A 25,266-nucleotide genomic window follows, 5' to 3' on the forward strand; every position below is an offset into this window, starting at 1 on the left:
TTAAAATATTTTAATCATTGTTCCTTCAAAATTAAAAGACTTACAAATATTACAAATTAATAATATTAAGAATTCCAACATTTTAATCCGAACTCGAGTCTTAATATCTTGGAAAATTTACCCATTTGACCACTTTTTAATTTTAATATAAAAAAAGATCTCACTTTAATTTTTCTTACAATAGTAATCACTCACAAAGCTCTAAGAAAACTACCCCTAAATTTTTAAAACAAAACAAACAAACATTTCGCTCAATATTCACCTAAAAACATCTCCTACCACCCGAACTACACCCATACAAAGTTCCTTCACTTCCAGTGTTTCTTGAGTTCCGTCAAGTTCCTTCACTTCCAGCGGCGATTTCCTTCACTTCTAGCGACGGGTGTGAGTTATTTTGGTTCTAGCAAATTCCTTCACTTACGGTTTCGGTGGCTTAGGCACTTTCTTGATTTTTTTTCATTAATTTAGAATAAAATTTTGTTTAAATTGCCTTATTGGTTCATCATTGATCATAGTTAATTATTAGGATGTGTATTGGGTATGAAAATATGAGAGTTTTGTTTTTTAAGATTAAGATATCTAATAAATGGCACACCAAGTGTTTGTTTAAATGCCTCTAAGAAATTATTGATCTAAACTTAGAATTATTTTGAGGCTAAAGAGAAGGTTGGTGTGCCGACCAATCAAGAACGTGGATGGTTGCCCGTGTTGCCTAAAATTTGGCTTGTCGCTTGAGTGACACCGATTTTCCCGAGACCTGCATAATATTTGACTAAACCAAGTAATGGACATCTCTCTGGAAAATCAGGCGACAGACTATGTCGCCCAGGCGACGCGCATGTCACCACATTGTCCGTTGACAACTTTACGCATGCAATATAAGATGTCGCCCAAGTGACGTTGCTTGTCGCCCGATTTTCCAAAGAGTTGCATAATACTTGACAAAATCAAGAAAAAAATAACTCTTTGGAAAATCGGGCGACAAGCAGTGTCCCTCGGGCGACGAGCCTGTCGCCACAGTGTCTATTAGCTATTTGTCGCGTGCGACATGGGGCGATAGCCTATCGCCCTATTTTTTCGAGTGTTGTCAATTGCTTGATTATAATCAATAACATAACACCATAAATAATCAACGTAATAAAGTCATTCCAAATTTAGATAATACAAGATTAATCAAAATAAGATCCTCCCATAAGTCTTACGTGATAAAGTCATTCCAAATTACATAATACAATTTGTAAAATTAAATATATCTTCAAACACACTAAAACACCATTAATGCAAATTTACTGGAAGGGGATTCTCACACGTCTTCCGGTTATGGTCATGCTCCTCACACCAACCACAAGTTATAGTAGACCGAGGCAATGAATTAGTGGGTTGTGTCGGATGAGTTGATTTCACATTTGTCTTTATTGTGAGGGAATATTCAATTGAACTTTTTTTTCAGAATTCCATATAACTTTGCAATAAATTGTTCAAATGTTGCATCTTTTTTTAAACAAAATGCAGTAACTTTTCTATTATCATACTCCATACGACCATCCTCCAAAGTCTCCCACACTCCATCAAAATACATCTTAAGAACTATCGACTCTATTAACCTGATGAAAAATAATAAAACTATTTTATTAAAAACATTGCAAAGAATAACATTATTATATTAAATAAATAATTAATTATCAATAAATTCGGATGATTCGGGTGACAACACTATCGCCTAGGTGACAATATTGTATATTAGGCGACTTTTTTGTCGCCGGATAACGAATACCAAAATCCAGGCGACACATGTATGTCGCCCGGACGACAATTTTGTCGCCAGGGCAATAGGTACTTGTCGTTTGGATTCTGGGTTTCGTCTTCAACATCTTTCAAAATTCATTTTCGTCAGATTTTGCCTAAATTTTACTAATTTATAAATTTATGACCTCGTATTAACCATTTAATGTACCCATATTATAATAAAATGAGCGACTAATCTTTGTATGAAACCCAATAAAAAAATAAAAGATAAAGATTGAAGAAATATTAACCTAACTTCTTATTATTATTTAGTTTGTTGCTTGATTTTGTCTTCAATACTTGGATAAATATATTAGTTTGATGAATGTGAGATGGATAAAAGGGAGGTTGAGTGATAGCTGGATAATGTGGGATATGTGAAATGAGGAGTGTTTTGGTGGTGTGTGCAGGTGTTTGGTTGTTGCTTGAGAGTTAGATAATATTGGGCGAAATGTTTGTTTGGAGAATTTATAGGTAGTTTGGTTCGAGAGCTTTATAAGTGGTTGCTATTGTAAGAAAACTGAAGTGTGGTCTTTTTTTATATTAAAAGTTGGAAAGTAGTCAAATGGATAAATTTCCCTAATATCTTTGTATCCCTTATCTATTAAATTATGAATTTCATAATTTATAAAAGAGTGGGACTATTGACACCCCTCTAAATACCTCTTAAAACCTCTTTAATTATTTTACAATTTTAACTTTTATTAAAATTACATATTAGGAAAATTTTTAATTAAACCCCCACTCAATAGTCAAATAATTTTTCTATTTTAAAAATTAAAAAGATTTTTTTCTCTAATTATCGAGTGAGAAATTTATCACCAATGGTTATAATGGAGAAAACGAAAACTCATTATTTTTTTCTTTAAATGGAAGAGAACCTGTTGTTGAAATGAAGTTTAATAATAATTATTAGAAAATGGCGTTTACATAATAAGTGTTACTTAAGGGTATTTTTGTCATTGATGGAGGTGTTAAAAGAATTTTATAATTTTATAAAATAATTTAATAGAATTAATTAAAAAAAAGTGTTAAAAAATATTTAGACGGGTGGTGCCAATAGTCTCGCTCTTTATAAAATCACTTAACCATATAGCCGTTAAATCAATTAATCGCGTAAATTACAATTCACCGTGCATGAGGGCCGTATATGTCCGAAAATTGCTTTCTTAGCTTATCCTTATCCTTGGCAGGCGGCAATGTATCAGTGAAAGGTCAATTGATTTGAGCTTGCCCATATGCAGAGGCACCGTAGATGAGCATTTTGGCTAGTTAGCAACTACACCACATTCCAACAAAATGGCAAACAGAAATTAGAGACGCTGCTGATTAATTTGAAAACTCTAAAGATTGTCAAGCCTAACCTACTCGAGCAAAATGAATTGTTTTGGTTAATTTTGGATTTTTTGTTATTGTTGGATTATTGGTTAATTAATCAATCAACATGCCAAATTTCAACCTATTTAATATTGGCAAATCAATATTTTCGTCACCAGTAACGTAATCCCAGCTAGTTGTTAAATATCTGTAGAAGAACGATTACCGAGACTGTCCAAGTGTCCATATGTTAATGATGAGGTCGCCGCCATCATCAGGTCGCCTAAAAGCAGTTGTATTATAAGCCATCCAATTTTTCTCTTACACTACAATATTCTCTAAATTTAATGTTACATTTTTCAGATTTTTATTTGAATTTTTTTAAAGTTTTTTACATGTTATATTAAATTTGGAAGGAAAATTTTTAAACTACTAGAGTCTAGAGCATTAAATTTGGAAGGAAAAATTAAAAAAAAAAATACTAGAGTCTAGAGATATGTAGAGCCGTTATGGGCTTACCCAACTTATCAACTTACTAAGTTCTCGAATCATCTAATTAATTACTTCATCTGTTATTGCACTGATATGATAGTCACAAGCTTTTGAATGAAAAAAAAAATCTACTACTAATTAACAATTCTCTCATTTTTCTTCAAGAGGAAAAACTATTATGTGAGAAAGTCATTGTGAACCATTTAATAGAATTCTGAACGAAGTTTAGTTTTTTTTTTTTTTTTTTCCTCTGACTCGTTTTAATTTTGAAGAGAATGCACACACACATATATATATATGGTAAAACTTCACATGAGATTACTAATATGAAGAAAAAATGAACTTGAAAATATCTTAAAAAATATGTTTAGTTTCTTATTCTTTAAGTATTTTTTTTCTTAGTTGTGACTGTGGTATCTTTAGCGTATCATACTTAACAACCCGAATACCATCATATATCATATGACAAACTTTTGTTGATATTTTAACTAACTGATTATGTGTAGATTGTTGGGTACGTATCGTTGGGACCATAATCGATCACACCTACACTTTCGCATCACAGCCCACTCATTTTCAATTTCACATTGGCAAGAAAAAGAGAAGTGCAAAGACAGGGAAGCCCTACATATGGGTAAATGCCGAATTTGATGGAACCGCCGTAGCGGAAGCGGAAATGATAGGGTAGGAAATTGGATCAATCCAACACGATTAGCTTATACTCTAAATGAAGGGCGATTAGATTTTGTTTTAACTCAAACGATTCAATGAGATTTTTAATAACATATAAAGTAATATTAGATGACGCTCTAATTCAAATGACTCCACAAGAGAGATTTTGATAAATAATATCTAGAGAGAATTATAAAAGAGAGATTTTATTGAATAATTGAATCTGAAGTTACAATAATAAGACCTTTCTATTTATAATAAAGAAAACTCACTTCCCTAAAATAAACTTACTTTGCTAAGTTAATTTAAAAAGAAAAATTAAATCACAATTATAATAAAAATAAAATATTAAATTACATACCATAATAGACTCCAATTAAAATAAAAAATACTAGAATAATAAAAATTCTAAAATTTCCTACATCAAAATTATTCATGTTTTCCATCTAATATTTCTGTAATAAGGCCGACAATATAATTCATCGGTAGCCACACAAATGTTGCAACTAGGGATTCAACCTGCCCATATATAACCATCACCAGAAAGATTTAGGAATCCAGCTATCAACCACACCAGATTAGAACAATATTTGGACTTCCGAAAAGCTATGAGTGGTGTTGTACTTGTCACTGGGCACCGTTGTCCATTGTCATTATTAATTATGGGCAGAGTTTATCTTACACCGGCTGTACCTTACAGCTATAAATTTTTTAATCCTCATAAAAGTTAATAAGTTTTAAAGTTTTATTTTAAACCCCAAGCTACAACCAAGCTGCACTGCAATTGTACTTCAATGTTTTTTTAAGTTTTTCATTTATATTTATAGCAAATTCAGTGCCAAGTTTTTATTCTATTTAATTGAATCTCTAACTTATTTAATCTTATATTTATTGAGTTTTTATTCATTATATTAATGATTTCTTACTTTAATATAGCATGATCTTCAATATTGAAGTCTTTTATTAATTGTTTAACTTTATTAAATTTTTTACTCATTTAATCTCAACTTTTTAATTTATTTTATATTTTCTTTATTAAAATTATTAATTTCTAACATTTCGTTTGCTTTTTCTATATCATTTATAAATAAATTTGGGTTTCTTAATTTATTTAATAAATATAGTGAAATTCAATTTAATTGATTATTTTCCCGCATGTCTGAATCATTGATCGGATCAAAGAATTAAAATCTTTCATAAGAAAATTCTCTTTGTATATACCTAGAATGTGGTATCGTTTGCTTTTTCTATTTCATTTATAAATAAATTTGGGTTTCCTAATTTATTTATAAATATAGTGGAATTCAATTCAATTGATTATTTTCCCGCATGTCTGAATTATTGATCGGATCAAATGATTAAATTTTTTCATAAGAAAATCCTCTTGTATATAGTTAGAATGTGGTAACTTATTAGTTTATATATTTTGTAAATTTATTAGAGATTCTAATGATTTATTCATTGTAACATCTTTCTAGTAATTTATTAGAGTATAATTCAAGATGCTAATTTTAGATTATATATATATATAAGAAAAAAAAAATCTAGTTTATTCTCAGGAGAGATAAGAAATTATAAATGCATGTGTAAATATATATTCAGGATTTATAAATTTTTATGAATATGATAATTATTTAGATTTTTATAAAAATATAGTAAAAACTTTTAAAAATTTTAGGAATAAATATAGAAGAGATGGTTAACAAAATCATTTAGTTATATAAAATTAATGAGGACTTATTTAAAAAAATAAATAAATATGTGATTCAAAATAAAAATTTTGTAAAAAACTATTACATCCATACCTCGTTTTAGGTTAAAATTATTTTCATTAATTAGATTAAAAAATATCAAAATCTAACCACCCACCCATATGCATCGGCTGTTTGTTACAGCGAATGTAACATAAGCTTTGTCTTAATTATGACGTCCAAGTCAAATTCATTAAGTGGCATTCTCACTTTTTTTTTTTTTTTTTTGAGACTGATTAATCATCAGATTACTGCATTACACAGATATTTACAACAACTGCTTATTGTAGCAGAGATATTACACTGATATTTACAATCAGATATACATGATTGGGACTTACATTATTACAATGAATTCTATGAAGTACATGCCCAATACAAATAATCCCTCACAGGGAAGGATGTCCATACTCCACTTGCATTTAACAAGGGAGAATGATATAAAGAACATTTAGCCCCCACAATACTTTTGTGGGGGCTAGAACCGCTGCCCTCACAATGCTTGTGAGGGCAGCAGCCCACCACTTCGGCCAAGGCCGAAGTGGCTGCATTCTCACCTTTATCATCTCGGGGACGCTACCTTGACAGCCCCTGCAAAAAGAAAAACCATTCATTCCAAGCGGCAATGGACGCACCGTTTTCTTTCCTAGAAGTCAATCTTAATTCAATGCCAAATTCACCTGCAAGTAGTTCTCCCACAGGCTGCCCTTACCCGTACGTTAAACTCTGGGTACACTATCCTATATTAATCAAAAGCATGCAAAAAAGAGACGCAATGTATACTCAAGAGAGAGTTCCCGTTGTAAAAAATAATAGCAAAAGCAAGAATTTACATCCTATCATCTACAATCATTCTTAGGAATAAGTATCTGTAATTTTTAAAAATATGAAATTAAGAGTTTCACAATGGTGTCAAATATTTTTATATTATTGTAAATTGCTGTAAAATTATATATATATTTTAAAGAATTTAACACTATTGTAAATAATCAAATATAAATTTTAAAAAATACGAGTGCCGGCAAAGGAAAATGACTAAGTCATGCATAACAAGTACAAAGATTACCTTAATTGAATCAATAATTATTAAGAAATAAAAAAATAAATCTTAATTATTGCTCGAGATCGACTGCTGGGGACTGAATCCTAATTCAGCGTATATATCACACAACATTCCAATGAATCCTTCAAATACACACAACACACACATATATATATATGACCCACCAAAGCACTTAAGAACCACATATTCAATTTCAAAGGCACCTCCCGACATCATTTCCCTCTCAAAAAATTAACCCAAAATAACCAAGAAAGCAACATGGAAGAAGATCCTCCGTCTCCCCAAAAAAGATCAACATCACCACCAACCCCCTTCACTCTCCCCGTCGATTCCGACAAGAAAGCCACAGAGTTCCGTCCATTCTCACCATCATCCCTCTCATCACCTCACATGCGAGCCTTCCACCTTGCATGGCTCTCCCTCTTTTCCTGCTTCTTCTCCACATTCTCCATCCCTCCTCTCATCCCCATCATCCGCCACGACCTCAACCTCACCGACACCGACGTCGGCACCGCCGGCATGGCCTCCTTCCTGGGCTCCATCTTCTCCCGCCTCGCCATGGGCCCCGTATGCGACCTCCTGGGCCCACGAGTGGCCTCCGCCACCCTCTCCCTCATCACAGCCCCCATCGTCTTATCCGCCTCCCTAGTCTCCTCCCCGCAGTCCTTCATCCTCGTACGCTTCCTCGTAGGGTTTTGCTTGGCCAACTTCGTGGCCAATCAGTTCTGGATGAGCTCCATGTTCTCCGGCTGCGTCGTCGGCCTCGCCAACGGCGTCTCCGCCGGCTGGGCCAACATGGGCGCCGGCGTTTCCCAGCTACTAATGCCGTTAATCTTCACGGCTATCACCAGCCTCAACGTGGGAACACACACTGCATGGCGCTTAGCTTTTATAGTTCCGTCAACATTCCAAGCTTTAACAGCCATTATGGTTTTGATCTACGGCCAAGACTTGCCTTCCGGGAACTACAAGGAGTTCAAGAAAACAAAAACTGAATCCAGAGAGGAGAAGTTTGTACACGTTCTTTTCAATGGCTTGAAGAATTTCAGAGGATGGATTCTGGGTTTAACGTACGGGTTCTGTTTTGGGGTGGAGTTGACGACTGATAACATAATAGCGCAGTATTTTTACGATAGATTTGGTGTGAATCTTCAGGTGGCGGGGACGATAGCGGCGAGTTTTGGGATGGCTAATTTGTTCTCGAGGCCGATGGGCGGGGTGATTTCCGATCAGATGGGGCGGCGGTTTGGGATTAGAGGGAGGCTGTGGGGTTTGTGGGCCGTGCAGACGGCGGCCGGGTTGCTGTGTGTGTTGCTTGGACGAGCTAACTCGCTTTGGGGTTCTGTACTTGTCATGTGTGTGTTTTCTGTGTTCGTTCAAGCTGCCGGTGGCCTCACGTTTGGTGTCGTTCCTTTCGTTTCCAAAAGGTGAGTTTAGTTATTTCTTTGATTTCTCCGAAAAGATATACGTTACGGAGTGGGCAATAAAAGGACAAATATCTGTCCATGCCTGCCACGTGGAAACCATACAGAGAACATCTTTGTCCCTATACTCTAACTACGAGTAAATTGGGTACCAAGCCAGGATTTCATCGAGCTAGGCCACATGGCAAGTTTTTATTCGGAAAGCTGTATCGCGGGCACCACAACTTCCAAATAGGAGTTTGCCACGTACACGATTGGGTTCCTTGTGAAGCGTGATTGCGCACTCCTGATTAGTACCACATTTAAAATTTAATACCACTTAAAAAATTTAGATAGCGGTATAAAAACATTGCAGGTTTAATACTTACTACATATCCTCCTCATCTGAGATTTTAGGTGTTAAAGATAATGTATGAAAGCAAAAATATTCATATAATGCAACACAGATAGCAAACCTAAATACATGATAAAATTAAGGATTTTGAAACTATATAAAAGATCAGTTGGAAAAATTAAAAATTACAAGTAGCTAAACTTAAAACTTAGAGATTAATATTAAAAGAGTAAATAATTGCAGGAAAGTATTTCTGGTGTGACATATCTAATAGTCACAAGTGTTTATTTAATTTCATAAAAAAATTTCAAATTCTTTGTTGTTATGTAGATTTTTTTTAAATAAAATTTTTAAAGATTAAATCAATTATTTTGTTTCTACTAGTAAAAAACTTAAATTTTGGGATTTCGATAGTAAAGGTAAAAAAAAAAATTTAAATATTAAAATACCTTAAATATCTTTTACTTATTTAATAATCTTAATTCATCTTTTTCATAATATTACTTTTAAAATTACCTAATGAAATAATTTCATAATATTATTAATAAGAGCTTACTTTTGTCTTTGATTTTTCTATCACTAACTCATTGTTTGGATGTTAAATTCCAGTCACATATGTGAAAAGAGTATTTACTTTCTTTATATGAAAAAAGAGAAAAAATAATAAATGAAAAATAAGGAAATGAAGCAACTTTGATGCGTACATTCGATGCACATATTTAATTTGTTGTTATGTGCAGGTCATTGGGAGTGATATCAGGGATGACAGGGAGTGGCGGGACAGTGGGAGCCGTCGCGACGCAGATGCTGCTGTTCTCAGGCTCTAAATTTTCCAAACAAACAAGCATTTCTCTAATGGGACTTATGATGATTGTTTGCACTCTCCCCGTCTCCCTCATTTACTTTCCTCAATGGGGTGGCATGTTCTGTGGCCCTTCCTTTGATCCCAGTGAGCCTGCTGATGAACATTACCGCCTGCTCCAATAATATATGTTCTGATAACAGAAGAAATTAAGCAGTTTCTGAGGCTGCGTTTGTCATTGAAATTGAATAGTTGTAGCTTAAAAGTTACAGCATTAAAGTGTTTGATAAACATTAACTTCTTTAGTTTAGAAATTATATTTATATGATTTTTTACTTGTATAATAAAAATTATATTATATCTTTAATAATTTTATTAAAATTATTATTTAAAATTTATATTTATTACGTATTATTAATTTTATTTTATAATTATAGTCTTTTTCATAATAATTATAACCTAAAAATTACAACATCTCAATAAATATTCTGTTGCAGACAAATTAATCAACAATAAAAATAGACTACGAATTGCAACCAAAAGACTCGTTATACGATGTCGTTTTGTCCGGCCGATGCCGTGCGCTTTCGTATTTGTCTTGTGGTCAAACACTTTTTGAAATAGGTCCCAGACGTGGGTCCCAGAAATAGCTGACGTGCAAAGCTTTCATCCAACTCTGCAGGACAAAAAAATTATCTGATTAAAATATCAACAATTTAAACATCAGCCAAAATGGAAAAAATAATTTTAAAAAAAAAAGAAAGAGAGCTGGGAATATGGCAGTCGCTATGGTTCTAAGTTATCATCATGTCTCTGGTTATGTTAATCCAAATAAGTCCAGTTTAAGGTAATTTTATTTCCTGCAAATTAAAGCTCGAAATTTAGTTTTGCATAAATTATTTACCTAATAAGTTGAGCTTGAACTCGGCGAGTTGATGCATGCATAATAGATCAAGATGGGGCCAAAGATGCAGTGTAATAAGATGTTGCAATGGAAGGGCAGGAGAAAGGGCGAGCAAAAAGAAGAATTATTATGAGTTGCTGGGGGTCTCAGTTGAAGCAAATGGGCAAGAAATCAAAGAGGCTTACAGGAAGTTGCAGAAGAAATATCACCCTGATATTGCTGGCCAAAAGGTCATTTCATTTCCTTTTACTTGCTTTGCTCGTTTAAAAATATTCTAGCTGAATAACCTGAATGGATAGAAAAGCAAGTGTATTGTTTTTATATATAGCAAGATTCTATTGGTTGGTTGATTTATTAAGGACTTCTAAACTCGTCATCATACGACCATTTAATCACATAATGCCATATCTTATGAAGTATGTATTAATGGAAATTCATCTTAAAAATATGATGTGTATGTGACTGCACGTGATACTATGTGACTGGATGATCGTATGGGGATGTGATGAGAGCAAGTTGGAATGCTGGACATTATCGATAAGTTGTGACATATCATTTAGGCTTATCTATCAGTGACTTTTTAGATCAAAGTGCAAAATCTCTACAAGAATTTTGTTTTAGGTTCTCAACCCCTAATCTGCCCAAGTGCCCATGTTGATGTAAGGCTATGTTACTGGGAATTTTGAATCAAATTTAAAAGAAAAATTCTTTTCTTCATTTAGGGTCACGAACATACGCTATTGCTGAATGAAGCCTATAAAGTGCTAATGAGAGGGGACCTCAGAAAAGATTATGATGCTTCCATCGGTCAAATGAGATTTCATTTTGGAACAAATGCCTCAGCTGGTTTTAGTCGTAGCTCATGGAAAGGACCACCGAGACCAGAAGCTCTATTCGTTGATGAAAATGCATGCATAGGTCATTCTCTGTTCTCTCTCACCCTGTTTGTATTACAAATTCGCACATTCTCCAGAGTCCTGTCAATTTCACTAGTATTCGATTATCACCTTCTCAAAATTTTACTTCAATTAACATATAATGTCGCAGGGTGCAGAGAATGTGTACACCATGCCAGTAACACATTTGTTATGGATGAAGCTACCGGATGTGCACGAGTTAAGGTTCAATATGGGGACAGTGACCAAAATATTGAGGTAAAGATCCCTTTGAACAGAATATCTACAAACAGAAAATATATAGAACAGAACATTTATCTCTTTATCTGGTTTATCAGAGGGATGGTTCATAAACTTTCAGGTTTCTGTTGATTCATGCCCAGTGAACTGCATTCATTGGGTGGATAGGGAAGAGTTGCCAGTGCTTGAGTTCCTGATTCAACCTCAGCCGAAAAAAGGGTATGGTGTATTTGGAGGAGGTTGGGAAAGACCAGCGAACGTTTTCATGGCCGCTAAGGCATTCAACAAACAGCTACAACAGCAGGCTGCAGGTGGATCCAATCCAAGAACTGGTAATACATTTCACTTGTGTTCCATCAATGATTGAATGTGAGCTTAAAGTAATGCTATTTTTGGATGCAAGTACTCTCTTCTACAACGATTTAAATCCTACTTAGAATAAATGTGGTTTTAATTGCAGCTCAATCAACTGCTGACAAAGAAACCCCTGCTCAAGCTGAGGCTCGAGCTAGTGCTAGCATGAAAATTAAGATGGAGAGATTCTCTATAATCTGGAATTTCTTCAAACAAGTATTCAGGGAAAAACGTGTGCAATAGCAAATGCTAAAGATCTCCCTCAGATGCAAGAAGATATCAATTGCAGGAGACCTCGTCCCATAGTTGTAAATAGTGGACTGAGTTCTTAAAAGTTTAACTTAACTGTAATTTCAAAATATTTGCAGACAAGGAAAAAGGAAATACGCAAACAATCTGCATAGCTTACAATCGATGTATCTTCACAACTACTCTGACTTTAGTCGTGTTGGTTTTCTTACCGAAGGCAACATATGTGTGCAGTAACCTATTAGACGCATCCAGGCATTTATTTGGCAGCTGGGAGTCGGAACTTATTAGCAATAATTAATCACAAGTATTCCCTTATGAATACCAAAAGGTCTTTATAATGAAAAGAGTATTAAATATTAAAAGTATAATGAACCAATAACCATCAAAGTAGTAGGAAAATACAAACTCTTCTTGGTTCCCGTCAGACAATAACAGTTTTGTCTACACCCTTCCGTACAACGCAGAGAAACAAGTTACATTGGGTAAAAAATAACTGAAGGTTATATACATAATACCCAAAAGGAAAATGACTCCCTGAAGGTTCAGCTGCACAGCCTCCATGAATGAACAGTTCTGCCAAATATTTTGTCAGCAGTTGCTTTGGCGAAAGATGCCATTACATCTATAAGCTTGTAATAATGTTGTTACTTGGTTGGCCAAAATTTGGATTGCCGCATTGAGCACAAGAATGCTAGTTTTTCTGCAGAGCCCACATCTGCAACTTGATTTGTTGGAGTTGAGAGGCATTCGTCAATAGATCCTCCAACAGTTTATGCTGACAATTTTGGTGACGATGATGATGCCATTGACAATAACAAGGATGATAATCAAGCTGACCTGAGATACCTGGATAGCTTCACACAGTTAAATCTGGTGTTACCAGTTTACCCTCAGGAACAAGGGCCAACATATTTGTCATTCAGTCTTGTTGGCTAAGCCAGCTCTGCAAAGAAGAAGTCTGATCAGAATTTAACTCAAACAATGTACTTTTATAACTAAAAATTATAGATTTTAAACCAAGCACAGCATCCAAAACTAGAGTACAGAGGCCTTTTTTAACCCACCCCCCCTCTTTTGTAGGACAAAAATCACAGTATAAAGTTACTTCTTCAGTTTATGGCAAATCGCCATTAGCTAACCTTCCAAAGGGACACTAACTAAACTATTAAAGTGACTAAATTGTCTCTTGCACCTTCACTTACCCGTAGAGCCTGCATCTATCTGTCCCAGCACAAACTACACACTCATCTGCGTCTCCAACTGCATGGCTTAAACAATGTTTGATTCTGTCATTTACAACATCCTGCAATCAGAAACCACTAAAGTTCTGGATTTCAAGAGTATCTTTTTTAGGTAACTATCACTTATTGGGTAACGCAACTTGGTGATAACTCTTCAAGTTGGAGAAAAAGAAACGCAGATAACAGGATCATATGAAAAATACTTGTTAAAATAAGAAATCACAGGAAGAAAAGGAAAATGCACAATATAAAATACTAGGTCAGATATATTGGCAATAAACAAGAATATTTTTCCAACTATTTCCATAACTGTGAATGACCCACAACATGCTCATGAGTTAGAAACTAGTTTACAGTTTCAGAGTATCTTTTTACAGAGGCCTTATAGAGTTGTGAAATGCGGCAATGCGGCAATGAAATATGCAAAGCTCTATAGACTGGCCTAAAAAATTCACAGTGGTCGAGCAAAAGAAAGGACAAAATTATTTACCACTAGTTGCTCATGCAAACCCAACGGTGCAGTTACAATATATGGAACACCTGGGTGCTCCTTTGCTGCTTCAGCAGTCAAGGAAGGTATATCCTGTAGAATAAAACACATCTGATGCATTTTACAAGGTATCTTTGATATTTCAACAAACGCTTTTTTAAATAGATCTACAGAAATCAATTGTGTCGATAAAAATTCAGACTAATGTTATCAAGGAAATTAGAAAGAACTACCTGGTACCAATGTCGTCCTGGGAAGAGAAAAAATGGGCTTACAATCACACGATTTGCCCCTTGCTGAACACATGAGCCAAATGCATCTTTTATTGATGGTTCAGCCAACTCCTAGTCAAAATAAAAGATAGAAAATTAAACAAGAATTTGGTCAATTTCCAATAGGATACAAAAGATAAAGCAATAGTAGACCCAAAAACCAACTATCCATTCTGAATTCTGGTGACACATGTGTAGCACACGAACACTTCTGACCTAAGTGAACATAAAATCTTGACAGAAAAGTTGCAAAGCATCCAAACATCTTGATGATCAGGAAAAGAAATACATAATTTTCAATCTATTGTATGAGAACGTAACCATTAGACCACCATTCAATTTTGCTCAACCTAGACACCAAATTAGATAAATTTTGATCCAGCAAACTGCATTTCATTACAATAAAACGTAAAAGAGTAAAAATGCAAATGAAATTACCATATGAGCAGGCTCTACAATTAAGTATCCAGTTTTCTCTCTAAACATGGCCACAAACTGATCTGAAATTTAAGAAAATTCAGGCCTTAAGTACTTTAGCACTTTAGCAATAAACCAAGTTAATATTTAAACAAACCAAAACATCAAATTTCAGCCAAAAAAAAAAAGATTAAAGACCAAAATCATTGATAAAGCTTTGCAGCTTACTTAGCATGAGATTGGATTCTCTACGACGCGACCCGTGGTCAACAATAATCACACCATCTTTATCACCAACCCCATCTCTCGAAGATGACTTTATTGACAAATGTTTTGTTCTTGAGGGACCTCTCTGCAAATTCAAAGAATTGGGATGCACCCATATGGGGTTCTTTGTTCTAACTTCGCCTATTGAACATCTACAGCAGCATTAAAGATAAAAGCAACAAACTTGTAACAATTTATTTTATTTTATTTTATTTTTACTTTAAATAGATTAGAACATAAAACAAATAATCTATTCATGAGACAAAGACGAAGAGATAATAACCTTTTTACAGTGAACTGAAAAGAGAGTGCCAGCGATTCCACGGACATGTTTTGATCCGCTTTCCAGGAGTCCGGAGTCTCGGAGAGCTTGTGAAGACTGCTTGTAATTTTGCAAAGAACGAGCGCAATTGAAGATGATAGAGATACGATGTCGTTTACTGGCCCAGGGTGGCATAGAAACTGAGCCCAACTTGATGAACAGGCATCGGATTCGGCTTGTTGAGTTTTGAGTAGCCCCTTCAAAATCTTTATGACACCTTTTTCAAATTTTATTTACTAAATTACTCCCGTGTTAATTGATAAAATACAAATTCATATATTAAAATTAGCTAAATTCTCAAGAAACTTATCCTTAAAACATATTTCTCTAAGTTTTTATTTATAAAATACATACAGGTCTCAAAATCTTAAATTATTTTCTACTTATACTAAACTCTTATCATTTAAACAAAAAATGATAAATTTTAATTAAAATTTAAAATAAAATATAAAGTAAGTATATAAAGAATTTTTTTAAATAAAATTTATTTGTGTATTTGATTGAATTCCCATTCTAAATTAAAAAAATTAATTAATATCTCATATTTTTAATTGAAAAAGGGGTTTATTAAGAATTTTTAGAAGTGTTTGAAGATCAACTCAACTGGGATAAAAACTGGATTCCCTTGGGCCCATCAAGCAATAGAACTGACTATGAAATAAATACACCCGTTAAATTTCTTAATACACCCGCTCTTTTTCTAAACCCATCAATCGAACAAATGGGCAAGCCACGCCACTATATGAGAAATTGAGGGTTCAAATATCACCACTCTTTAAATATGTCATAATCCAAATCAATTTTTTTTTGGAAGAAATTAAACCTATTATATAATTTCATCCTTTGAGTATATCACTGCCAGTCATGAATGACTTTATATTCACGGCCATTCAAGTTCGAATTATAATAAGAGGAAATTGATTTTATTAGATGTTAGAGTTGTGGTTAAGTTATTTATGTTCATCATGGATATCTCTATCCCCACTTAATTTATGGACCGATATTTCTATTCTCACTAATTTAATTTTGAAAGCAAAGCACAACTCTTCTCTAAAACAGAAGCAATTTGGTGTGAATTTCAGACTTGTTGAATCTCATAAGTAGGCACCATTTTCATGAACCAGAGCCCTACGTGTCTATTTTTTTTAACTTTTGGCATCATCATTATCTAAACCAAATTCAAATAATGATTATAAATCAAGACATCCTTATTTATTACCCTACTTAGTAGTTGCATTGCTTTTGAAATAAAAAATCACAGCTGCCGTCCTATGATATGCATATACCAGACGCTTTGAACAAATAAAACCCCTTTTATGTCTTTAACAACTAGCGTTGGTTGTTGTTAAGTTTCTTTCAACATCTTAATACTTCAGCACTTGCCCCTTTTTTAAGTTAGTCAACACCTACTTTAGTTTTCTATTCACATTGATTGCCAATTTTTATTACTCCAACTACATTATTTTTATTATAGTATTATTATGATTGAAGAGACAATAATGATACGAAGAAACAATAAATGGCAGTTTAATTTCAAATGTATCATAATATTAGTTTGTCACCAATTGAGAAATGGGTATTTAATTTTTAGACGCACGAAGGATAATATTTTAAACCACGTTTGATTTTTATGAATTAATACCGGTTGTGTTACCTTTTTTTTAATAATGAGATTAGTTTAGTGTTAGTTTATTTTATAACAGACTGTGATGCTCCATATTGCTAGGTTTGGAATATGAAACTACTTTTGGCATTGTGTTGCTATTTGTGAATAAACTTTTATCTTTTAGATAACATTTACATACCAAAAATGTTTTGACATCGTATGAGGTAGCAGTGGAGTACGTCGAGAATTCAAATTTTACAAGGGGAAAAACTCTTTTCAAATAAGAACATAACCCCCCCTATTTGTGTATCTAATAGGTTCATAATTCTGCTAAAATTTTACCACCCTTATCAAGTTATAATATTGAATTTTAACCATCGCCAATGATTTTATGTAGCTATTGTAGAGCTATGGATCTTCTGGATGCCACAATGGCACTTATTCATACAATTGTCTTTTGTAACTTTTATTGAGTTTGGTAAAATCATAATTGATCATTGGTGGATAGAAATGGCAACTCTCAAGAATTAGTATTATAAATAAAAACAAGCATTTAGAGTAAGAGGGTTGATCTAATAGATTATGTAGCACATGTAATGATGTGCTGCGTTGCTTGTGTTAAATTATGAATGTGAAACTATAGAATCCACAATACAAAATCTCTCAATCATGACTTACAACCCACGGTGTCCCATACTAAATTAAAATTATAAGAAATTGATATATACACGAAAAATTTTTAGTTTACTCTGTTAGGCTCGGGCAATTTCTTTTTTACAATTTATTTTTATATTTGTAAACAATAATTTGTTTTTGTTAGAATAAAACTTCAATCATTGATTTCATTACCAAAGATTTAGGGACCTATTTGATAGAAATTAATAAATTAGTGGATCTAGTGTTATTTATTCAAAAATTGACGACAGAAAAATGTCCATTAGTACAAAAATCTGAACACTTTGACAGTTCCCTAAATGAAAGATGGGGATCTAATCCCTCCATCACACGCAATAAAAGCAATCACAACGCCGTAACTAAAAAGGCAAGAAGCTGAAGCTCACTTGTCAAGCTAACTCAACTCTCAAGTCCACTCCCTGTTCAATTCAATTCAATTTCAATTTCAACAAAAAATAAATAAATAACTTCCCCGCCACCCCTCAGCCTCGAAGCAGTTAAACATTTTCAGCGGATCGCGTTTGATCTTCAGCTGAAATCTGAGAACTCAGTTTCATGGAGTTCCACTGAAACGGCGTCGGTTCTGCTCGCGAGATAAATGAAGCGCAAAGTGGTGTACCAGCAGCAGCAGAAGTTTAACTACAAATGGAAGCGGAAAGTATTCGCGGCGATTTTGTTAGGATTCTGTTTCGGCAGTTTGGTGTTGATGCAGTGTCAGTACACGCGAATCATGTCTCTACGACCTCGTTTCGTTCAGAAGCCGAAAATCGCCTTCTTATTTATCGCGAGAAATCGGCTTCCTCTCGAAATGGTTTGGGATAAGTTCTTCAAGGCACGTGTCATTCAATACTTTTACTTATGTTATCGTATTATTAATAATAATCACACTTCAATTACAGATTAATTAGTTAAGTGTGTAATGCTGCAGGGAGAGGAGAGTAGATTCTCAATATACGTTCATTCAAGGCCTGGATTTTTGTTCAGTAAGGGAACGACTAGGTCAATTTACTTTTTGGATCGTCAAGTTAATGATAGCATACAGGTACTTGTTATATGCAAAATTTGTTCAAAAATTTGTGCTTATTAGTTAAAGTTGTGGTAAAATTTGAATTTTGATACATGTTTAGTTCTTCTGTTGCATTTCAGGTAGATTGGGGAGGAGCGAGCATGATTGAGGCAGAGCGCATACTGCTTAGACATGCACTTGCTGATCCTTTTAACGATCGGTTTGTTTTTCTATCAGACAGGTGAGAATTGTCGATCTAAGTTGGTTTATTGAATTTTCCTTTAGTAGCTGCAATGGAAGGCCATTTTTGGAGTATTTCTGTTATCTGACACTCCATTGGCTATTTTGTTTTCTTATCAGCTGCATACCTCTTTATAACTTCAGCTATACATATAACTATATCATGTCGACATCAACTAGTTTTGTTGACAGGTTAGTTTGCCAACCATATCGTTTGTATATGTGTACATTCTTTTGTATGTCTTCAGTTATTCATTGGCTGCAATCCATTTTTGTATAATTATGTGTATGAAATGTCTTAAATGATATTTTGTTGAGTGTCGTGTTAGAGAGCTTGAGTACAGTTTATTTTGTTTATAATGCCTTCTATATCCACAATAGTAGTTAACATCTTTCTGAATTTTATTAGAATGAGGTAGACTTGATGCTTCTGCACAAAGAAGTGAAATTTCAAAAGGCAGAGAAAATGGAAATAGAAATGTGAGGCTAACGAATTAACATATAGATCTAATCTATATTTTAAATATAATTGAGAGAGAAGAGAGATGAAGAGTCGGTCTGTAAGGGAGACTGGATCGCCTATTTTTAGAAGTCCCTACATATCCTAAAGAGCCAATGGAGCGTAACTGAGACGTTTATTGTACATATTTCTTTAAATTAAGTTTTTTCACCTATTTGTTGTCTAATACCTGATTCTTTGTGAAGCAGACAGTTGTATCCTAGTCTGCATATTAAGTTGTCTTATACTCTGTTAAACCGCAGCTCACGTTCACTTTAGCTTTTCCAGTTAGATTAATTTATGTAGATTTTATGTGTCTCTACTTGGTCGAGATAGAAGCTCTTCTAAGGTTCAAATGGTTATCTATCAGTACATTGTTAAGTTGCAGTCATCCGTGAAACTTGTAAGCATGCATTATTTGGGAATTTATTAGTCACTTTTTATCCCTTTCCCTTCTATGCTATAAACAAGACCATCCAGCATCCATAGCCATATTTTAGTCCATTTCTATAGTGTAGGCATCTCCTGTACTCTGGCATGCCTGCCATAGTAATTTGGCCAATAATTATTTCTTAGTTTGGCCTTTACTAATTAGCCTGAAACATACTTCTGAAGTGTCTAGTTTGTTGTAATAGATTTACAATTTACCCATCGTTTAGTTTTGTAAGCATCGATCATGCTTTTGATTTCTTTAAACTTCTAGGTGTAGAATTGCTAGTATATCTACCATTCTGAATTATCAAATTATTTCCATCATCAGAATCTGAAATCACAACTCTAGTTCTTGTTCTGTTTTTCATAATGTTACTAAAGAAGTTTGTTATCGCCTGTACTTCTGTTTGCTCAATTATTTTCTGTTAGGTGATTTGACATTATGTCCATAGAAAACATAAAATGTAGTTAATAATTTATGTCAAAATGTTGTATTTTGAATCAATTATAATAGTTTATTGTCAATGCATTGCTGAAAGCAGCTTTGCTGATACAAAGGAGGGCCGTTATAATCCGAAAATGGCTCCTGTTATTCCCGTCCATAACTGGAGGAAGGGATCTCAGGTAACAGTTCAATAATATTCTGGATTATTTTTTTCTGAAGTTCAATGTCAAACTAGCGCTGGAGTAACAATGAAATTTTATGTTTTGTCTTCTTGCAGTGGGCTGTTCTGACCAGAAAGCATGCAGAGATTGTTGTGAACGACACCACCGTGTTTCCAATGTTTCAACAACATTGCAAGGTTAGTTCTACTTATCTAAGGCTTATATGCTGTACAGGTCCTAAGGTGTTCATATAATTACTGAAGAATAAATATTTCAAAATATTTAACTTCTTTTTCCGATATTGTTCAGTTAACAATTTCAAAGTTTTCTTGTTTGTTTTTGACCTGATTTTTTCTGTAATTTTATCTTATCAATCTATCATGATTATGCAGAGGAAATCATTGCCTGAGTTTTGGCGGGAACACTCATTTGTAAGTTTCTTTAAATAGTACTCAGTATCTGATTGGAAAGTTCTTTAAGTTAATTTTTTCTTTATCCATTTGCAGCCAGCTGATCCATCTAAGGAGCATAATTGTATACCAGATGAACACTATGTTCAGACTTTACTGGCTGTAAGTTAATTTGTTGTTTTGTTTTTACGCAGACCTTTTTTCATCATAAAATGGTAAATGAATTTAGGCTAGGTTGGACTAGTAAGTAGTAACTTCTCTGCTACCAGATATATGAATCTCATAGTACCATTGGCTTCCCTTTGTAAGCTTTTTGCTCTCCAAATCCTATTAGTAACATTATTCTTTTCATAAGAGTAAGGCCATTTCGATGTCTTAAAGCGTTCTTTTCAAAATTCAGCAAGAAAGCCTTGAAGGAGAACTAACAAGGAGATCATTGACATATTCTTCATGGGATCTTTCATCTTCCAAAGACCATGAGCGCCGCGGATGGCATCCTGCTACGTACAAGTATGCTGATGCTACACCCCTGCTTATACAATCCATAAAGGTATGCATCTCTCTCTCTCTCTCTCTCACACACAGACATTAAGGATAACTTTCTCTCACATTATTGTGTAGCGATCCTTGCATATGGATTTTGTACATAACTTTGCGAGTTGGAAATATTAATGTTATTATTTCCTCGTGCCACTGATACTGGCCGCTTGTTTCTTTCATCTTATCTGGGATAATACATTTTTCATAATTTCATGTGCATTCAGTAAATACTTTAATAAGAGTGTATTGACATTAGAAGCCAAATATTATCACTCTTCTTCCGGTCATCTATCTTCCCTCCTCCCTCTCCGAAACAAATGTTGTCCATCTGAATGAGCAACTTTTTCCTCTATCGTTGTTTTCATTTTTAATGTCACCATTTAGATATGATTAGTTTCATCTTCTTCTCTCAAGTAAACTAGAACTTACAAAGCAAGTCAACATAAGTCAGGAATTCAGAAATAGATTTCAATGTCAAACTGCATTTTCAAGTGTTCACACACCAAAAATGTTCCAAAGTCTAATAATGAAGAAATTGATCATTGAAGCGACAGCAATCGCAACTGTGCCATCACTGCTTTGAGTAGTACAACATATTGCCCGTGGTGCCTGCTTCTACTGTGCTGCTTTTTTAATCAGCCCACTGTTAATCAGTTTTGTTGCCAATATCACTACCTCTGCTGGAATCACTATGATATAGGACCTTCATCTTGTATAGTTGGTTCAAATTAATACAATTAGGGTGCAGTTGGCACACTATATTGTGTTACATTTTATTAACCATATTGCATTATAGTATATTGCGTTAGGGTGCATTGCATTAAGTTGTAATGCAATATTATTTTGGGGATTATTAATTTTGGAAATTAACTATTAAATAATTTTTTTATATTAATTGTTATATTATAAAAATTATTTAATAATATACTATTATCAAATAATAAAATATTACAATATTATGTTATATTATTAATAAAATTATGTTATAATTTAATTAGTTATATATATTAGTTGATATAATGTAGTATAATTTAATACCAAATTGTAAAAATATAATGCTATATAATTATATGATATAATAAAGTTTATATTATTTTATAAATTAATATAATAGTGAATTTTTAATTTATTTTTATTCATTTATTTGGAATGTAATTGTTTACTTTTAAATTTATTTTTAGATTAAATATTTAATAAATAATAAATGATTAAATTAAAATACTTTTTGCGTATTCAAAGTAAAATAATTAAAATGATTTTATGAAAGTAAAATAATGTATTATCATTTATTTATTAAATATTTAGGTTTATTACTATCTTATATTATTATTTAAATTAAATTTTATTTAATAAATTTAAATTTATTGTAATTTATTAAATAATAAAAGTTAAATGATTATATTTTAAATTATAAACAATGTTTTAACACAATACAATCTAAATCTTACCCCCATGGGTTTATTTTATACGCCTTTTATTGTATTAGCCACTTTTTAAGTGCAGTTCAATACGACTAGAAATTGCACCAAAAAATGGGTTAGTATAAGAAATTAAGAACAGTGTTTTAATGCAATACAATACAGTGTAACAGCTTCCAAAGCACCCTTACAAAATTAAAATAGTTTATACATAAAAACTTATCTGTTACAGAAACTTCGAATATGTTTTACAAAGCAAGTTAGCACCTTCATTATGGTCGGATTAAGAGGAAAGTTATAATTTTAGGGATTTTACTTAGGTTTTTCCCATAATAATTATGTTGGTTTTAAAGTTCACATCTCGCATTCAAGATTCAGGATGATAATCTGGTAAATCCACAGGAAAATTTTCCCTTGGCACTCCCATGGTATTCGACCTTAGTCCAAATCACCTTGGTGAAAATTTTATTGGTTGTTCCCCAGTTATTATAAATTGATACTTTCAATATTGACTAGGAGATAAATTCAAAACCATTAAATACAAGCAGAAAATTCAATTCAGAATGTCAGTGAATATTATTCGTACTTATCAATTGAGGGGATACATTGTAAAGAATTTTGATGATTCTGACAGGAAATTGATAATATCTATTATGAGACTGAGCATCGAAGAGAATGGTGCAGTGACAAAGGGAAACCATCATCATGCTTCCTTTTTGCCAGAAAATTTACCAGGCCTGCTGCACTTCGCCTTCTGACCATGGTAAATCTTCCTCATATATAAACTCTTTATATGAATAGAATGTGTGATGAAATTTTGAGAAACAGTAAGGATTTGATGGAGCAACCGTATTTCGTTCCTTTCGTTGCTGCATGGCTTATGTTTTATGTCCTACAACAGCATGAAATCTCATCTATTCATCTGGTTTATGTTTCTGGTGGACAGTCTGTGCTGGGAGGCTAACAGCAATGAAGCAATACGGGAATCCAAACACGCAAAGTAAACAAAAATGTTGTAAGTTTAACATTAGTTAGGATTTATTCATCTTAACCTATACGAAAAGTCTTTGCATTTTGCCAAAAATCATATCTGATAGTTGAGAGCTTTGTAAATTAGTGATAAAAGGAATATCTCAAAGCATGTATTGTGGTGTATATTTTCTCGCTCTTTTAAAAAATACATATAAATAATAAAATATGATGTTTTTCATTAATTGCATTCTTCCATATCTGTAAGATTGTGAAGTTTGATGTCTCTGCCCTTTATGGTTTCATGAGGTATAAAATGGTCACGAGTAATTTGCTACTGTGCTCTTTCTTCCTTATTCTTTCCAGTTTTTGTCATGCAATTCCCCACCCCACCCACCCCCCCCCCCCACCTCCTTTCTCCCCACCCCCAAAGTGCTCTAAAAGATTCACTTCATTGTCCTCTTTCTTTTCGGGGTAGTTTATTTTTTAAGGCTTTTATGAATATGACTTCTTGTAAGGGGCATCTGGATGAATGGTGAGAACAAAAAGAATCTTGTAGTTAGGTTCAATTTCTCGATGATGAACATGGAGTCGACAAATGGAACAAGGAAAATTATTTAACAGTATCTTATGAATTAATAATCTTTTATCCAAAGAGATCAAAGAGTGGTCCTTTGGAAGATACACTCGAAAGTTCAATGCAATGCCTTAAGTCACACGGCTCACGTCCTGCATGTGATCTTAACAATTGGAACGGGCTTAGCCTTAGATTTACTGCCTTGATCCATTTCAGTCTTAATGGAAATTACTTTTTTATTTTCATTTCTTCCGAATCAAACGTCAAACTTTGCATATAATTGTTTATTAGACACGCTAAAATGGCTAAAATAATTAAAGATATTTGCATTATCAAACACGAAATTTTCACATGACTTTATTGTTATTCATTTGGCCTAATAGCATCCAAACCCCCTCCACATCTATGTTAGCGATGTTTAAACTTAGATCATCTTTATTTATATTTTTTCTTAACGTGCAAAATTAATTACTTTGAATTTTAAAAATTGATCATATGGACTGTGTTGTTGTTAGAATCTTCATCTCAAGAAAGATGTGGAAAATTAAATAAATTTTTTAGCTAAACCGTTAACTATTCTTAGTCAAATGATTAACTCACATGTATTGCGAGCAAGAAAATCACATAAATGATTTGCATGTGATATGAATTTTGTCAGTTTGTCCAGCTTGCAATCCTCATGCACCTATGGAAATGAATTCTCAACCCATTTTGTAGTTGCTTATTTTTTAAGGATTATATTGACAAGGGGACATTATTAGCCTTGTATACTGTCTGATTTAAACGTATTAATTTATTTTATTATTTTTGTTAACTACCAATTAGTGGATCTCAAAAAGACAAGAGTTATATTTCATTACTTTTTCTCAAAAAATTAGAAAGTAAAAACAATTAAAAGGTCATTACATTTTATAGACAAATGACCGAATATAAAGTATAAAAATAATTACTCACCCCTTATAGGTTGAATTTTTGTAATTTAATTATAAATTT

General features: G+C 33.3%; 4 protein-coding genes across 6 annotated transcripts; 3 read left to right on the forward strand and 1 right to left on the reverse strand.

Annotated features, from left to right (window-relative positions):
• The first annotated feature begins 7,202 nt into the window (after positions 1-7,202).
• On the forward strand, positions 7,203-9,883 carry LOC18050888 (high affinity nitrate transporter 2.7). Its single transcript, XM_006446495.2, has 2 exons — positions 7,203-8,507; positions 9,579-9,883. Exons 1-2 carry the CDS (start codon positions 7,339-7,341, stop codon positions 9,823-9,825), a joined length of 1,416 nt encoding a protein of 471 aa, XP_006446558.1. The 5' UTR covers positions 7,203-7,338; the 3' UTR covers positions 9,826-9,883.
• A 504-nt stretch (positions 9,884-10,387) lies between these two features.
• Positions 10,388-12,462, forward strand: LOC18050889 (chaperone protein dnaJ C76, chloroplastic). Its single transcript, XM_006446496.2, has 6 exons — positions 10,388-10,487; positions 10,591-10,774; positions 11,267-11,462; positions 11,592-11,698; positions 11,802-12,012; positions 12,141-12,462. The coding sequence occupies exons 1-6, from the start codon at positions 10,417-10,419 to the stop codon at positions 12,275-12,277; spliced, it is 906 nt and encodes a 301-aa protein (XP_006446559.2). The 5' UTR covers positions 10,388-10,416; the 3' UTR covers positions 12,278-12,462.
• Positions 12,463-12,623: 161 nt separating this feature from the next.
• Positions 12,624-15,401, reverse strand: LOC18050890 (sirohydrochlorin ferrochelatase, chloroplastic). Of its 2 annotated transcripts, none has more exons than XM_006446498.2 (7): positions 15,257-15,401; positions 14,935-15,125; positions 14,728-14,789; positions 14,251-14,361; positions 14,018-14,110; positions 13,489-13,572; positions 12,624-13,229 (listed from the first exon to the last, which is right to left on the reverse strand). In XM_006446498.2, exons 1-6 carry the CDS (start codon positions 15,301-15,303, stop codon positions 13,531-13,533), a joined length of 546 nt encoding a protein of 181 aa, XP_006446561.1. In that variant the 5' UTR covers positions 15,304-15,401; the 3' UTR covers positions 12,624-13,229; positions 13,489-13,530. The 2 variants fall into 2 exon arrangements, with proteins under 2 accessions (XP_006446561.1, XP_006446562.2); XM_006446499.2 differs by having other exon boundaries at positions 13,489-13,589.
• A 2,451-nt stretch (positions 15,402-17,852) lies between these two features.
• Positions 17,853-23,887, forward strand: LOC18050891. Of its 2 annotated transcripts, XM_006446500.2 has the most exons (11): positions 17,853-18,408; positions 18,505-18,618; positions 18,723-18,823; positions 18,943-19,014; positions 20,296-20,377; positions 20,476-20,556; positions 20,752-20,790; positions 20,866-20,931; positions 21,170-21,319; positions 23,362-23,490; positions 23,674-23,887. In XM_006446500.2, the coding sequence occupies exons 1-11, from the start codon at positions 18,175-18,177 to the stop codon at positions 23,689-23,691; spliced, it is 1,086 nt and encodes a 361-aa protein (XP_006446563.1). In that variant the 5' UTR covers positions 17,853-18,174; the 3' UTR covers positions 23,692-23,887. The 2 variants fall into 2 exon arrangements, with proteins under 2 accessions (XP_006446563.1, XP_024047777.1); XM_024192009.1 differs by lacking the exon at positions 18,943-19,014.
• Positions 23,888-25,266: the final 1,379 nt, after the last annotated feature.

The sequence above is a fragment of the Citrus clementina genome, unplaced genomic scaffold (assembly GCF_000493195.1).
Source record: "Citrus clementina cultivar Clemenules unplaced genomic scaffold, Citrus_clementina_v1.0 scaffold_2, whole genome shotgun sequence".
Taxonomy (NCBI): Eukaryota; Viridiplantae; Streptophyta; class Magnoliopsida; order Sapindales; family Rutaceae; genus Citrus; species Citrus x clementina.

What these genes read in the sequence shown, in the direction of transcription:
- LOC18050890 (XM_006446499.2), bottom strand. Translation starts at nt 15,303, where the DNA reads ATGTCCGTGGAATCGCTGGCACTCTCTTTTCAGTTCACTGTAAAAAG. An exon ending in AGAATCCAATCTCATGCTAA is followed by an intron (nt 14,790 to 14,934) that starts GTAAGCTGCAAA and finishes CTTAAATTTCAG; the next exon opens with ATCAGTTTGTGGCCATGTTT. An exon ending in GATAGATGCAGGCTCTACGG is followed by an intron (nt 13,230 to 13,488) that starts GTAAGTGAAGGT and finishes TCTTCTTTGCAG; the next exon opens with AGCTGGCTTAGCCAACAAGA.
- LOC18050891 (XM_006446500.2), top strand. Translation starts at nt 18,175, where the DNA reads ATGAAGCGCAAAGTGGTGTACCAGCAGCAGCAGAAGTTTAACTACAAA. An exon ending in TCAACTAGTTTTGTTGACAG is followed by an intron (nt 19,015 to 20,295) that starts GTTAGTTTGCCA and finishes TGCTGAAAGCAG; the next exon opens with CTTTGCTGATACAAAGGAGG. An exon ending in TGTTTCAACAACATTGCAAG is followed by an intron (nt 20,557 to 20,751) that starts GTTAGTTCTACT and finishes ATGATTATGCAG; the next exon opens with AGGAAATCATTGCCTGAGTT.
- LOC18050888 (XM_006446495.2), top strand. Translation starts at nt 7,339, where the DNA reads ATGGAAGAAGATCCTCCGTCTCCCCAAAAAAGATCAACATCACCACCA. An exon ending in GTTCCTTTCGTTTCCAAAAG is followed by an intron (nt 8,508 to 9,578) that starts GTGAGTTTAGTT and finishes TGTTATGTGCAG; the next exon opens with GTCATTGGGAGTGATATCAG.
- LOC18050889 (XM_006446496.2), top strand. Translation starts at nt 10,417, where the DNA reads ATGGCAGTCGCTATGGTTCTAAGTTATCATCATGTCTCTGGTTATGTT. An exon ending in CTGATATTGCTGGCCAAAAG is followed by an intron (nt 10,775 to 11,266) that starts GTCATTTCATTT and finishes TTCTTCATTTAG; the next exon opens with GGTCACGAACATACGCTATT. An exon ending in TGATGAAAATGCATGCATAG is followed by an intron (nt 11,463 to 11,591) that starts GTCATTCTCTGT and finishes ATAATGTCGCAG; the next exon opens with GGTGCAGAGAATGTGTACAC.